Genomic DNA, 16,130 nt, shown 5'->3' with positions numbered 1-16,130 from the left:
AGTCACTCACCAAGATGAGTGCTATCGTAGATTTCAAAAATAAGGGAAAGGGAAAGACATTTCTCTGTATGGGAGATGGAGATCCTTACCAAGGTTTGAAGGCCTATCTGTGAATATATTCAAACTGCAGTGATTTTAAGGACCTTTGTTGTGGTTACTGTTTAATATATCTTTGGCAACATTATCAACACAAGTCAAACCCAAACAGTCAGCCCTGGTTTGTTTTTTTATTTTTCAAGCAAAGAAATGCCTCTGTTGGATGCGTATCTAGGACATGGGCCCATTGAATTCTTCATAATGAAAATCACTCAGTGCATATAAGAATAATGAGTTGGCCAGAAATATATTTGCATTTGAAGAATGATCACATATGGCCTGAAAGGCAACAAGAGCAATGCCCTCCCAGGTGCTACCATAGAGCATGAATTCCAAGAAACTGCGCTATATGCAGTTTATATGTGCACAGCCTCAAGCAGCAGGAAGGTTAAGGTGGCCTCTCTGTGGATAATCTCTCCAGGTCCTGGAGACCTAGCATGGCATAGTGGTTCTGGTGTTGGTTTTAGACCTGGAATACCCAGGTTCAAATCCCCACTTGGCCACAAAGTTGTTTTTTTTTGGGGGGGGGGGCGATCACGAACCTGCCTCACAGGGTTGTTGTGAGGGCAGAAGGTAGGAAGGAACCAGGCAAACCACCCTGAGCTCAGTATATGGATAGAGATTATTGTAGCCCAACAAAATTCAATTCCTTGTTTTCCTTCCACCAGCATGCAAAAAGGAAATGTTCGCATTTTAAAACTTTCCACACTTGATAGAGATGCTGCCGTTGTCTCTCTGTGTGCTTGTGTTTGGTTTTTAAATCTTTAACTGGTATGTTATACATTGTTTAAATTACAGTGTCGTTTGTAATGGTTCTTTTTTAAAAAGAGATTTTTAATATGCTGCTTCTTTTTGAAAGTCACGTTGGGAGCTTTTCTTAATTGAAAAGTGGTCCGTGAAACAAATAAATGTTTTGGAGTGAATGCAGAAGGCTACTAGCCATCATGTAAGGAGGGGTTATTTCTTTCGATGAGGCAGTGGCATAGCTAGAGGGGGTGCAAAACTCAAAGTTTTGCAGGGAGCCTCACTGCAGTGTGTAAGCGACTCTTCCCTTCCCCTTTGGAGCCATTCGGAGTGGTGAGAGCAAAACAGAGGCTAGCTACGCCACTTCTAGGGGGGTTTATTTATCTGAAAGGGTAATGCCTTGAACTACACCTGAGGCTCTACTTAAAACATATTCTGCATACCAACCAGCTCTTGATATTTTTTGAAGAGTGCCATTGAGCTCAATTGCCCACCTTCCCAGCAGCAGGCGTTGGGGCATTTTCTGGGCACATGGCACTAGAACATTAATCTTCCCTTTCTTTGCTGCCAGCTTGTCTTCCTTTCAGAAGAGTTCATTTCCCCTAGCCCTGCCTGGTTCCATTTTGCTCTGAGATGAAACTTAGCGAGTCAGATTCATCCCTTGGATGAGAGAGATCAGTTTGGCTCAGCTAGTTTGATTTTCATGATTTCATGATCCCCTTTCTAACTGGTTACCTGCTGCGTAATGCATGGGCTGCAGCCGCTCGAGTTTTTACCTTTTTAACTGTCTCCCCTCTCCCTTTCCTCCCATTCCCTCACTCTCTGACCTTTGCTTTCTCCATAAGTTGCAAGGTTTGACCCCTCCTGCCTTACTTCTCTCTTCCTCCTAGCTGATTCTGCCACCAGCCTTAATCTTGAGCGCTCAGCTCTTGCTAGAAAGCGGTTTACTTTGCAAGGGCTTTCCAACCGCAGAGCTCCACCCAAAGGTAAAATGATCACCACTTGCAGCATTTGGTTGGCAGCCACCTGTCTCTGAAATGCTGTCCTCATTCCACATCCCGCTATACATTACTTCTCTGCAGGTGTGGCCACATTCCATCACAGCCCCAATCTCCTCCAGTCTTTTTTTTTTTTTTTTTTTTAAAGGAATCGCTTGCAGGCAGTGTTTGACTCGTTGTCCTTAACAGCAGCCAGACACGGACAAATTTATTTCTTTACTGTTCAAAGTTGTTTGAAGCCACCCAGGAGAAATTGCTTCCTTGTATGGAGATAGAAGTGGTGAAAAAAGCTACACCTGCTGGAGCTGTCTGTTTGTGTCATGTCTTCACCCTACTTTTCAGCATCACAGCAACTTGTGCAAATCCAAAACAGTTTAATAATGGCTCCCACAAAGGAGCCCGCAAAGGCTCCCATAAGTGCAGATAGAACCCCTCTTTTTCCACTCAAGTGAAGTCAAAAGCACAGTGAGATAGCTACAACATGTTCACTAAGCGTTGGTAGACCTGGAGAGATGAGACCACATGAATGTCCCAAGGCAAGAAATTCCAGAGTCCGGGCACAGGTACAGAGGGGGGCCTGTTGTGTGTGCTTGCCAGTTGAACTTCCAGCTGTGTTGGCTTGCGTAGAAGAGTCTTACCAAAAGATCTTAACAGGTGAAATTGAGGGTGGTGCAACTTGGGCCATTGGCCTGATGCTGTCTCGGGTCTTCTGCCTCTGCCCTACAAAAAAGGCCAAAACTTTTCCCATGCTCCTCCTGGGCTGTTCTTGTGAAACCGGAAGTCCTCACTTCTGGGTTGCACAGGAGTGTGCAAGAAGCACAATATGAAGGGGAATGGTCTGCTTCTTGCTCAAGCTTGAGGCACTGAGGCTTGCATTGGTGGCAGGTTGGAGGGAGGCAGCAGCAGTGGCAGACTTTGGGTGGCACCCTGAATCCACTGCCACCTCAGACCCCTCACAATCCGCTGCTGACACAACCTGGTCACACAACCAGGTGACCGCCTGGATGGGCTGGCAGTGGATGGACACAATCAGGTGCGAGAAGGTAGTCCTTAGCAACAGAACCAAACCAGCTCTACGGTGGACTGAAGCGACTTCTTCAAACTGCAGGTGGGAGCAGGCAGTGAACTGATGAGGGATGCACTGCCTCCCTCCCTCCATGCCTGCCTGCTGCCTCTTCCAGTCTGCTGCCCAAAGAGCCGTTTCATGGTGCTCTCTGATCCTCTGACCTTGTTTACTGAAAGTGAGCCAGAGGAGGAGTGGGGTAGTGTAGTAGCATAACTTCTGGGGAACAGCAGGGTATGTATTGCAGGCACTGCAATGTGCTGTGTAAGAGGCCCTTCCCTGTCATCAACTGAACCGTTTGGGGCAGTGACAGCAACATGCAGACACTCAGTGTGCACATGCCCATTGCTGTTGATGCCCAAAATGGTTCCAATGGCGAGGGGGAGGGGTTGCTTACACAGTACATTGCAGTGCCTGTAATACTTAGCCTGCCGCCCCTTGTAGCTACGCTACTGGGGTAGTGGCAGCTCACCTTTTCTTCCAGTGCAGCTGCCACAAGCCATCACAGCAGGAGCACTAGAGAAAGAAACAACGAAGGGGCACAGCACTCCAAGAGCAATCAAAACCTGACCCCTCTACCTCCCCTGTCTCCTTCTTGCCCCAGGTATCTGGATTCTTCCAAAGTGAACGAACATGAGTGTGTGGTTCAGTCTTGCAGGGATTCCCTGGACCGACAGGAGCTTTGATGTTAGCAGCACACCAAGCTACTGCTTGCCAAGTTGTTTTTTTGTTTTTTGTTTTGTAAAAAGCCACCTAGATTCAGGACATGTTAATTCATTCGTAGGTAATTGATAGCTGTTTCAAAGTGAACAAGAATGTGTGGCTCAGCTCCAAATCCTAACCAACTTTCCAGCCCTGGCATAGCTGTGCCAATGGGACGTGTGCCGAGTCCTGCAGTTGGGTGGCACTCATGGAGGCCTCCTCAAACTAAGGGAATGTTTGTTCCCTTGCCCTTATGTCAGTGCTGGAAAGTGGGTGAGGATTGCACCCTCAGTATGGCAAGATATGAATCAATGTGTCAAACCACTTCATGTGAACAAAACCATAACACACTTTAATGACCGTTTTTAAAGGGAATGTGCTACTATTTTTTGACTCCTCTCCCAGCTGAAATCTCTCCTGTCTACCCTTCTTTGGTTGCTGGCTTCTAACCCTTCCTTGACCTGCATCTATCTGTCCTCCCAGATCCAGACTCTAAAGAGAGAGATGTTACCCGCCGCTTTTCCCTAGCTTCCTCCATCAGCACCACAACTAACACATCTGCTCTAACCAAAGGTACAGTCACGGTTAACGCTTGAGCTCCTTCCCTTTCTCTACTGACGTTGGTACACTTTCCATGGTGTTTGAGATCTTCTAGCCCAAACTTGTCCTCTTGCAAAGCAAAGAGGAAACAGGGAGAGGTGCAAAGCTGGTTCAAACCTATGAGCTGTGGAGTTGCTCCAGTGCAGCTATAGCTTGAGGCAGTTTGGTCTCAGTTGTGCATACAGAGAGTGCATACACTTTGGTCTCAGTTACGCATTCAGCAGTAAGCCCACTGTGGAAATGCAACTCACAGCTTTTCTGACACAAGAACGGTCTTCTTGCCTGGATTGTTCTCAGGGGAACCTGTCCTTCCGGTTTGGAGTAGATCAGTGGTTCCCAAACTGTGGATTGGGACCCACTGGTGGATTGCAGCCTGATTTTTGGTGGGTCACCTAAGCATGATGGAAAGATCAGATAACTAATTGCTTCAAGTCCTGTGGCTTTTCAAAAATCAGATACTGTAGCTGCTGATTGCCCTGCAAAGAGTTCAGCTCCTACAGTTTGCAAGCATTTGTAAATAGAGGGAGATAAATATTTGAGGTTCTTTTTTTCTGGTTATTATTACTTATAAATAAATAAAAAAATGTCTTTCTAGATCTCCTTTTTTAAAAGTCTAGTAAACCTAGTAAAAGTCTAGTAAACAAATGATAGAGTGTCATTTGAAAAAGTGGGTCTCTACAGTTTGGTGCCACAAACTTATGAAACCTCAGAGAAAGGTACAATGAAATGGCCAGGAGAGAAAGAATGGAAGGGAACAGGGTGGACCTGATGTGCCCCTTTGTGGCCCATGGGCCATCCTGAAGGAATGGACTCCTCAGTGATCTTACGTAATTACGTAGAAATTATTTAGTTTAGCAACTAAATAATTTCACTAATCAGGTGAGTGGTTCTGCAGCTGTGGCAATCTACTACTGAGTAACTTACGATTATTGCAGGAGACTTGACAGCAGTTCTTGGTGGCTTGTTTCATCAAGATATTTTAGTTCAGAAAAGAGTCATCTCACGTGATGTCAAATGAGCATTGTGTAAACCTTGGTTACAAAAAAAATACAGAAAAAAATGAAACATTTGTACAGTAAAAGTGAGTTGTTTCAGTCAAATTGGTAACGGCACAATTGGTCCCAAGTCTGTTCTCAAAAACAAACAAACAAACAAAACTCCATTAAACAAGGTTGGAATTGCTACAATTCCGATCACAATCCTAATAGTGTGCTCAGCTGGCACAAGTCTCTTGCGCGGGCCTGGGAGGGTTGCAGACATGCCATAAAGTATGTTTGTGCCTCCTTGAGTATTGGCCGGGCTGGTGCAAGGATGTGTGCTGGCCCACCGAGGTTGCTTCCAGCCTCCACACTGACAAAACAAGGTAGGTTTGCGCCGGCCTACCTTGGCCGGCATGGGGATCGGGGGGGGGGGGGGCTGAGGGTGTGGAGGTGGGAGGAGGCGTTCTGGGGCAGAAGGAGGGTGGATGGCAGGCGGGCCCCTGGGTGGGCAGTGGGAGAGCAAGGGGTGGGGCCAGGACCTGACCTCATTCCTAGACAGCGTGGCGCGTCTCTGGGCTGCTTGGATCCTGGCGCAGATTCGAGCTGAACCACTGAGGCTGTGGCAGCTCTCCCCAGGGTAAGGGGAAGTATTGCCCCTTGTCCCAGGCTGAGCCGCTTGCAGCCCGAAACTCTCACTGGGTGAGGGGTAGGCCTGCCAGCCTCCCTGTTCCAGCGCAAGTTAGGATTGTGCTGTTAGTTATATATCACAAATTGCTTTCCCTTCCATCTAAGCCGATTTCTGAAAAGGTTAAAATCGCTGTCCGTTGCCTGCCAACCCCATTACCTTCCATGCCTGGCCACGAAGCGTGAACCTCTAACTCTATTTCCAACCTTGTTATCTGCAAACTTCACACAGGTCCCTTTGTTCCTGCAGTTAAAGTCAAGAGACATGAAATAAAAAGTGATCCAACCCCTCTGGGTTTCGAAGGTATATGTATTGTATGTATATGTACATGTATATTGTATGTATATGTATTGACTCACTGCATGGAGTTTCTTCACAACAGTCCTTTGGTTTTGCTCACGGAATGCATGTATTTTCATCATCACCAGCACAGTATATTAATCCATAAGAACTTATGAGTCAGCATATCAAATAATTTTTGGTTTTTGGAAAACTCCTAAGTCATCCTTTCAATGCTTGATCTACATACTTCAGAATTGTCTGCCAGATTCCATTTATGGATGGACTCTGGGCAAGGCTGCGCACATTAGATCTTTTCAGACATTCTGTCCACATGTTCACTGAACGCATAGATGGACGAGTGGGATCATGGCTGCGGGACCGCTCCCCACCCTTCACACACTGAGCAGAAGCGTGAAAATGCTCCGGATGGCACCTACCATTGTACAAGCATTTGGAATTGCAAGGTTCCTGACTGTATGAAATGCCCATGCACATGAAACTGTCTGTACATAAAGCCACTTTTATATGTCCACTGCGTGTTTTGCACACCAGGCACATTCAGTCACGGACACTTTCACGTTCTGTTTAAATGCAGTACTGCAAAGAAGTGACTGAAGTTTCACGCCTGAAAATGGTTCTCGTCAGTAGCATAATCAGGGGACAAGGACAGCATGCTAAGTATGGCAGGTGCCGCGACACGCTGAGTAAGCAGCCCCTCCCCGACCATTGAAGCCGTTTGGAGCAACAGCTGCCCCAGGTGGCTCCCAAGGCGAGTGGGAGGGGCAGCCACATGGTGGCGCCTGGCGTACTTAGCACACCGCCCCCCTGGCTCTGCTTCTGGTTCCAGTCAGAACTCACCTTCCTTAATCCTCAGGCTGCACCATTAAATTAACTGGCTGATTAGACTGAAACGTGGCTGCCTGTTCAATCACACAGCAATTTTTTTTTAAAGTGTTATTCTTATTGTTAATACAAGTACTGATAACTGCAGTAACTGACGTGAGGCAGCCCTCCTTTCTGCCTCATTACATTTGATTTAAAAATGCCCCCGTTCTGCTTTCTGTGCTCCATTTGCCTGGGACATAAGATGACTATAAGGCCTTCATAGCAGCATCATTTGCGAAACTGTATAAGGACCAAACTATTTTGCAATAAAATTATGTGCTGAGCCCTTGGCGTCCGTCCATCCCCCCCTGTGTATTTTTAAACAGTGTGGGCAAATGGTCTGACACTGGCAGGGGGGTGGGACTTTTGCACTTAGCCTTCCCTGCAGCTCCTATCCAGTTTGTGCCTCTCCTCATGTGCTTTTTATAGGGTTCTTTTTTTTGGCTCTTAATGGCATGTTGGGAGGGATGTGAGTGGCCTAGGGGGCTAAATTCTAAAGCTTCCCACTCCATCATGCTTTACATGCACTGCTGGTCAGGGGGGAGGGTAAAACACTGCTGCTGTTTAAAAGGGGGGGTGGGTAAAACACACATGTATTAAAGTGTGTCATTTGGCCCTACACTGTGGGGGTCAAAATTAGGCCCTCTGTTGTTGCGACAGAATTAATCTTAAGGAGACGATATCCCAGTATACTACAGCGCCGTCCACATTCATCTGCAGCTCTTTTGTCATCACTCCGTCCATTTCTTCATTTCAGTTGTTTTATCTCTGTGAATGCATATTATTCCTTCTTCTCTCAAGTTTGCTGATTGCTACTTTTCTATTGCTTCTGTGCATGATTCGTTGCATGCTAATATACTACTGTAGTGTTTCTCAACCAGTGGTATGGGTACCACCAGTAGTACTTGAGGTGGTGTCTGGTGGCACTTACGGGACCCTGGACACCTGCCACCTGGCAGCCAGACCAGGAATGTGACACCACAAACAGCGGTAGGAGCCTCAGCTCGGCAGACAGAGCTCCAAAGCATGCTTTTCCACACTCAGAAAAGCTTTCCCATCCACCCCTCGCCTCTTACTGGTATTTGTCACATCTCATCTGACCTCCCAAACTCAGAAGTAACTGGTGATGATGTCAGTGTTGCATGCTTGTGGGAGGAGGAGGGCATTCTAATAAGCAGAATGGGGAGAGGGAGGTAGTTAATCCAGACAGAGCTGAACCAAGGTTTCAGAGCTGGGGCTGTCTCGTTGCTGTCTCAAAGCTGGCTGCTCCTGTAAGCTGCAAGTGCACCCAGCACCCATTGTCATGTTTTAGAGGTTTCAGGGGTGCACCCTCTATTAGCAGGCGGAGCTGGCCATGTCAAAAGCAGAGGCCAAACCCAGAGTTGCAAGCAGTCCCCAGTATGGCAAGTATCTGTCCAATTATGCCACTTTAGAGAGCTGCTTAGAGTGAAGGCAGATGTAGCATTTTAAGGATGGTGGAGGTTGTTGCATAAGGCTGACCTTGCAGTCCAAACACAAGTACATTTTTACCCCTGTGTACACAGGTACACAGTTACCCCTGCTAACTGAGTAAGAGGCACTTTTTAAGCGGGTGCTCTTTTATTTAGCGGGGGGAGAGTAACTGGCCCGCCTCACCCCAGCACTGTCTTTCTAGTGGCAGTCTGCTGGTATTCTTTTGCATCCTTTTAGATTGTGAGCCCTTTTGGGACAGGCAGCCATTAGTTGTTTGTTTGATTTTCTTTGTAAACCGCTTTGTGAACTTTCCGTTGAAAAGCGGTATATAAGTACTGTTAATAATTATCAATAATAAATTTTTCAATCCTTTGACAAACTCTGAAGAAACTCTTTCAGCTGAACTGAGAAAAAGAAATGTAGCATGGGAAACTTATGTTGGTTAGTGCCTGAGGAATTAGAACAGTTTTTCACACACACACACACACACACACACACACACACACACACACACACACCATTCTGAAGTAATTTTACAGTAGTTAAAAAAAATGTGTGTGTTTTTTCAGAGAGGGGATTATAAATGTATATGATTCACTTTAAATACTTTAAGAAAAAGATGAACAGCATGGTTGACGCTGACACCCTCCCTAGTCTTGGGAAGCAATTCCTTGAGCTAGTGTTCAGCTTGCTAATATGTATGTCCGAAATGCAGGTTTAAAAGCTGAGGTTACCCTGCAGGTAAAGAACCTTTGTGACCACACTTAGAACAGTACATCTGCCTTCACTCTTCATGTGACTATATGAGACAGCCAGTTGGGTCGCTAAGTTAATTAAGCCAGAGTAGGTGGTGGCATGGAAGGTCTCCAGTCCACTTAGTAAGGGAAGGGCGCAATCCTAACCAACTTTGCAGCACTGACATAGCTGTGCCACTGTGGCGTGCGCTGCATCCTGCAGTGGAGAGGAAGTCAAGGAGGCTTCCTCAAGGTAAGGGCATGTTTGTTACCTTACCTTGGGTCTGCATTGCAGCTAAGTCAGTGCTGGAAAGTTGGTTAGGATTGCGCCCGAAGTCACCTTAGAGAGCTCATCGGTTTAGGCAGTTTAAGGTGCATCCCAACTATCAACCCCAAATGTCCTACTTCCTATCACAGATGCTTTTGAAACCAACTTCTTGGCTCAAGCTAAATGCAGCGCTGTTCCTTCTACAAGGTCGGTCCCTAGATCTGCTTCACAGACAGGTAAAAAGAATGAAAATGTCATATTTGAGATGCAGTCCTTATGCTGTTCAAAGTGTCATAGCAGGCAAAGGGGAAAAAGAGCCCCTGTGTCAGTGTAGCTCAAGGGGGTGCAAAGCACTAAGTTTTGTAGGAAGCCTTACCGCAGCGTGCAAGGGGCCCCTCCCCTTCCGAGCCTGGCTTACGCCTCCATTTTGCTCCTACCTCCTGGAATGGCTCCGAGGGGGAGGGGCTCCTTGCATGCTGCAGTGAGGCTCCCTGCAAAACTTAGTGCTTTGCACCCCCTCTAGCTATGCCATTGATCTGTGTGAAATGAAGCTCTGGATGAATGGAATAGGGGCAGATGCCTGTGCGCACCATTCATGTTATTGGGGCTTGTGCAGGAACACTTTCTGGTGGGTTAAAGTCTCAACATTTTACTGGTTTCCAGCTATGAGCAGAATCCTTCTTTCCCCATATTTGAAATATTTTACTTGATTCTGTTTTTATGTTTCCATGTAATCAATTTTAAATTCAAAATCTGTATTGAATTTACCATTGATTACATGGAAACATTAAAACAGAATCAAGTAAAAGCAAGGGATGGGGGGGTACGTTTTAAAATAACTGCCAAATCCTAACTAAACCGCCCTGCTGATGCAGCCGTGCCACCGGAGCGCTTGTTGCACTGGGGGGGGGGAGCCCCAGAGATCTCTGGGAAAGGGAACATTTGTTCCCAGCTATAAGTCTCTACTTCCCAAATGAGTCTACTCAGACCTGTGCTAGTTATTTTTGGGGAGCAAGCCTGAGTGGACCCAGGAAGGTGGATTGGTACAGATGAAAGCTGGGAAGGAGGGTAGGATATTGGTGGTGCTGCTGATGCCAATACCACCCCCTTCCCAACCTCAACACGCCCCCTCTCCACCCCATCCCACCCTATTCCATGCCCACCTGCCCACCTCTACCTAAGCCTGCACTGACTTTCCAGAACTGGGGCTGTTCCTTGATCAACTGGTGGGTGGCTGTGGCTGCTCACTGCTTGCAACAGTGGCCTGGCTGTGCCCTGCGCATGCTGTGCTGCCGTTATGCTAGTTCTGGTGGCACAGAGGCCCCATAGGATTGGGGCCAGTGGTGTAGCTAGGGGGGTGCAAAGCACTACGTTTTGCAGGGAGTCTCACCACCACGTACAAGTGGCCCCTTCCCCTCCCTTTTGGAGCATTCTAGTGTTTTGTACCTGCTGCTTGGAGTGGCTCTGAAGGAGAGGGGGAGGGGCCGCTTGCATGCTGCAGTGAGGCTTCCTGCTGAACTTAGTTCTTTCCACCCCCTCTAGGCACGCCACTGATTGGGCCACAAGTTATTTTAAATACTTGCACTTTTTCAGTAGTGTTCATGAATAAACTTTGATTCTTCAAGGGCCAAATGACACAAGATACTCATGCAATTTGCACATTATGTTTTCCTGTTTGCCAAAATACAGGCTGCAAACAATAGAGGGAAAGTGGTACAGAGAAGGACGGTGTACTTATCCCTTTCAGTTTATTTCATTTTTCTGCTAAAATTGCACTCACATTTCAGGCTGGTTTTTTGCCCTGTAAGGAAAATGCTACAAGTAGCTGTATCTTCTTCCTACAGGGGAAAAAAATGCCGTTTGGGAGTGATTTTCAGTTGGAAAATGGCACAAGGGGAAGCAGGGTGAGAGCCTTCCATGACCATCGACCATTCTAGTTTGCAGATGCTGATGCTGCGTGGCGGGGGGAGGAGAGATCCTGTTCTTGACAAAGTACATACATGTGTAGTTTGTCCCCATGTTACCTGATACGAGGTCTCCTTGGGCTTGTTCACAGCCGCTTGGTTGCCAGTTATGGGGAAGGATCACTTCTAGGAGATTCTTGTACAAACTTGTGTAACTTGGATGACGCTCTTTGTCCGTTTTTCCCCCTCTGAGGCTGTTGTTGTGCTCCACATGGCTAACATGTAAGGGCAGGCAGGCAATAAAATCATTTGTAGGCTAATAAATTCTGTGGCTGAAGATGTTGTGCAGCAAGGCCATCGCAAGCAATCCAAAGGGGGTGATGGCGGCTGAAACACCTGCTGGTCAAGAGCTGGCAAGAGGTTTAGTTGCTGTCCTCCCTTTTCCTTCCAGGTTGCTTTCCAGACTCTTCAAAGGGCCGTGTGGGGGTGGGGGCGGGCGTGGGCGTGGGGTGATGGTGGTAGCTGAAGTCCTCACTGGACTTGCAATTGAAATATGGCTGCAAGCCTAACTCACTTTCCTGGGAGTACACCCCGTTTAACACAATGGGACTTACTTCTGAGTAGACCTGCTTAGGATTGTACCTATGGGACTTCCAAAGATTTGCAAGAATGGGAAACTGTGTACTGCTGGTGGTGGAGACCTCCAAAGGCTAGACATACTCTGGTATTACAGAGCTGTCTCCTTTAATATCCCTTTGGTGAGAAATGCTGCACGACGCGCACTCCTGACAGTCTCCTCTTTGAGGCAGTTATTCTCGGTTATCCCAGAGGCCATAATGGGATAAGCATCAGAGGCAACAACACCTCAACATCATAAGGGTTTTTGGTTTGTTTTTGAAAGCACCTGCTGAGTGCCAAGCACTTGGCATGGGAGGTGGAAATCCTCCTGATGCACGAGTGGAAGCAGAACACGCTGAAAGAAGCACTGCCTGAGAAGGTAGTGATCTGCAGGGACACTTAAAAAATGGAGAGAATATCTGGAAGCGTCTTATGATATCCTGTTGCAGGATTAGAGTTCTATTTTAATTGTTCAGCAATCAGTCTCATCCCCCCCTTCCTTTTCCCTTTGTACTCTTCAACATGACAATGTTATAATTGGGGTTAGGCAGGGAGAGGGGTCAAAAAGAAATGAAGTATGTGTATGGCAAGGAGACCAGTGATTGGTTGTTGTTTTCCCCCCTGTGTTGTTTTCTTGTAAAATAACAGTGTGCCTTAATTAAAAAAAAAAAAAGTTTTAAACATGTGCAGTGCAACTGTGGCCTCAGTCTTCATCCATCATCTGTAAAATGGAAATAACTGAAGTTCCTCCTCATCAGGGTTCTACAGTGTGCCTTGCCAGCTCCCCAAGGGCGGGCACCTCTCTCCCAAGTGATCAGACTCCCTTCACGCTGGCTCCTCAGAATACAGTGGCTAGGCTTGCACTGCTTCATTATTCTCCAACAGCCCCTTTTGGGAACGGAGCAGTGTTAAACCTCTCTCACCGCAACCCTTGCTAGCCCACACAATCTCTTGTGGGGCTTCAGAGCAGGCAAGAGCTGATGGGAGTGCAGCCTCTCTTTCTGCAAAAACTTCAAGGCATTTGAAAAGCAGATAGAGGCTGGCGGGGTGTACCTGCGCATGTTTTCTCCTAAGCCCCACACAGAAAGCTCGGGGAAGCCCAGAGATAACTCCTGGCCTGAAAGATAAGCCAAAAGCCCTGCCCTTAATGTGGGTGTGAGAAGAATAACTTGTTACCTGAGCTAAGCTTTGTAGTTTCTACCTTTTACAAGGCCATATTAAATTATTTTCTGCCTCTTGTTTGGGCATTGACTGAGTATCTGCTGTTGTCATATATGCTACTGTCTGTGTTCTTCCAACCCTGCTCCTCCCAGGGCCCAATCCAATCCAGCTTTCCAGCACTGATGCAACCATGCCAATGTGGTATGCTCTGCATCCTGTGGTGCGGTAGGGCAGTCAAGCAGGCCTACTCAGGGTAAGGGAATGTTTGTTCCCTTACCTTGGGGCTGCATTGCAGTTGCATTGGTGTTGGCAAGTTGGCTAGGATTGGGCCCTGGAGGAGCAGAGGCTGGGATGTCACTAGGTGAGAGGGGGCAACATTTCACATGTCACCTCAGCCCTGGCTAGAGGGCTGGTTTTGGCGGGGGGGGGGTTCTGATTTCCCACTCAGTCATTAAACAGGCAGGTCACTGACTGTCCTTCCACACAAACAGATTTGTGGGGCAACTGGTGCTCTGAATCAAGGCAGTATTTATGAGGTTCCTAAGCAGTCTCCCATTTAGGCACTGACCAGACCTAGACCTGCTTAGTTTCAGCAAAGTCATGATATCATGTGCCTTTGGATCAAAATGGGCTGCTCCATAAGACTGGCCGGGATAAACAGGGGAACAGTTCACTAATACCTCCTTAAGAGGAGCCAACTGTGGGCCCAATCCTATCCAGTTTTCCAGGGCTGGTGCAGTGGTGTCAGTGGAATGCGAGCTGCATCCTTTGGTGGGGAGGCAATCACAGAGGCCTCCTCAAGGTAAGGGAAGGCTGCATTGTGGCTGCACCGGTGCTGGAAAGTTGGATAGGATTGGGCCCTGAGCCCACTACATGGAGGAACAGTGCCTTTCTGAGTCTGAGCAGGGATCCTCCCCTGGCCCCAGCCCTTTGGATCCTCCTGGCATGGTCTCCCTCACTGGGATAGTGTGAAGCTACATTGAGCTCTTTAGTATGAGATACAAATGTAATAAATTAAGCTTGAGGGCAATTGTTTTCAAAAGACGAGTTTTTTCCCCCCACACTGCCATGAAAATATCACTGGTTTGTATTTAAACTCCATAATTTTGCTTCCTTTGCAAAGGTTGGCCAAGCCGGCAGATGCCATCGTTAGATACGTTTGAGGATTTTGAAGTCATCCCATCCAGTGCTGAGGAGCTCTCAAATTCTTCCGATATGGAGGAAGAGAACCAGCCAAACAATGTACGTAACAGCCTTGGAAGCTTCAATCCTGCTCCTTTCGCCATCTCCCTTTCACCAATGCTGCAGCCAGCTGGGCTCGGATATGAAACCGTTTTGCTTTGCTCTTTCTTAAACTGCAGGCATGTTTCAAAACATGGCCCTGAATGGCAGACGGGAGTCACTGGCGAAACTGCATTCTTAAATGTTCTGAATAGTTTCACATGGCAGGGCAGAGGGCAGTCATCTTGGTGATGGTCTCTGTTATTTTAATTGGTAGCTTGCACCATCCCAAAGGCAGCAGTCTGTGTGGTTGCACAGTGCAAGTGCAGAAATTGACACTGAGCGCAGCCTTCAGCATCCTCAGCCCCCATCTCTCTCTCTCTTTCCACACACACATTTTGTATCCATTCGGGCCTGGATCTGGCATCCATCAAAAAGAGCCTTCTCCCATGTGCTCTTCTAAACTCATTACATCACCTTGCTTTGCATCTCAGGGCCTTCTCTGTCATGGCACCCATGCTTCGGAGAGCCCCCAGATCGGCTATGCCCCCTTCCTACTCTGTCTCTATCTTTCATTGCCACTGAGAGGCAGCATGTGCTTCTGTGCTGCCTGAATTGGCTGCTCCATTACCCCACTTGTACATGCCTGTGTGCACCCCTCCTGTGAGGGGAGGGTTGATGAGCAAACAGCTCCCATCCTGCCTTCCCTTTACTTACATAGGACATGTTGCGCAGCCTCCTCTGCCTGCATCTCTTGAAATCAATTGGTGCAGGGAATGCTGAGAACCTCCCATCCCCACCCCCTGCCTGTGCCCGATGTAAACAGAAGGGGGCGGAGTGGGAAGGCTGCACACAGCAATCTTTCCAAGTACGGGGAAGAGGCAGGTATTGGGTGGGCTCCAAATTGCCTATCCCTGTCTTCTTGGTGCTTCAGAAGCAACCAGGAGACTGGGGGGCGGGCTGCGTGATTTGGAGCTGCAGGTTTTTTTCTCCTTCCTCCAGCAGCACTGGATGGAGAAGGAGGCTGCTGCTGCTGCAATTCTTTTCCAACTTGCTCTCAGCAAGTTGGAAGAGAATCGGAGCATCCAGTGGAGTAGCTGGCTGGAGCAGGTGATAGACTGATCGACTGGAGGCTGCCTGACTAATGATGCCCATGGGTGTTGCTCCACACAAACATTTCAGTTGGCTTCATGGATGGGCCAGCCCTGCATTTACTGGAGTCTGTTGCCTGACTCTTGTTTATGCTGCTAAATCCGATTTTAATCCGTTCCACTGGATTTTATTGTGGCTGTTTTTCAATTTTGTGTGTTACATTGAGCACTTAAATTTCTGTAAAGTTAATAAAAAAATCCTTGTGAATAAATATATAAAAACACAAAAATAGACTTGACCCAGTTCAAACATAAGATGAACTGTGGTTTACTGCTCCAAGACTGAGCTTTGCCAAGCTGCAGACTCACATGCTACCTCCCTCCCCTCTCATCTTCTGTACTGTTGGAGGACAGTCAAAAGTTCCCACTTTCACTTTTGAACAAACCGCAGTTTCTTCTCATGTCTAAATTGCTGTTAGATTCTGGTTTGAACTGTATTGTATTGGCAACCTTCAGTCTCGAAAGACTATGGTATCGCGCTCTGAAAGGTGGTTCTGGCACAGCGTCTAGTGTGACTGAAAAGGCCAATCCGGGAGTGACAATCCCTTCCACACCGGGAGCAAGTGCAGTCTGTCCCTGGTCTGTC

At 47.4% G+C, this 16,130-nt stretch overlaps 1 protein-coding gene across 1 annotated transcript in view; it reads left to right on the top strand.

Moving 5' to 3' along the window:
• LOC136645321 (guanine nucleotide exchange factor DBS-like) overlaps positions 1-15,515 on the top strand; it is a 74,093-nt gene extending 58,578 nt beyond the window's left edge. Inside the window, exons 9-10 of the mRNA XM_066621555.1 lie at positions 14,296-14,414; positions 15,396-15,515. Of these exons, the coding sequence (XP_066477652.1) occupies positions 14,296-14,414; positions 15,396-15,515 (239 nt within the window). The remainder of the gene's footprint in view (positions 1-14,295; positions 14,415-15,395) is intronic.
• The last annotated feature ends 615 nt before the right edge of the window (positions 15,516-16,130 follow it).

Source organism: Tiliqua scincoides, chromosome 3, assembly GCF_035046505.1.
Source record: "Tiliqua scincoides isolate rTilSci1 chromosome 3, rTilSci1.hap2, whole genome shotgun sequence".
NCBI lineage: Eukaryota > Metazoa > Chordata > Lepidosauria > Squamata > Scincidae > Tiliqua > Tiliqua scincoides.
The sequence above is the reverse complement of the archived record's forward strand: the minus strand, read 5'-3'. Positions and strand labels throughout refer to the sequence as shown.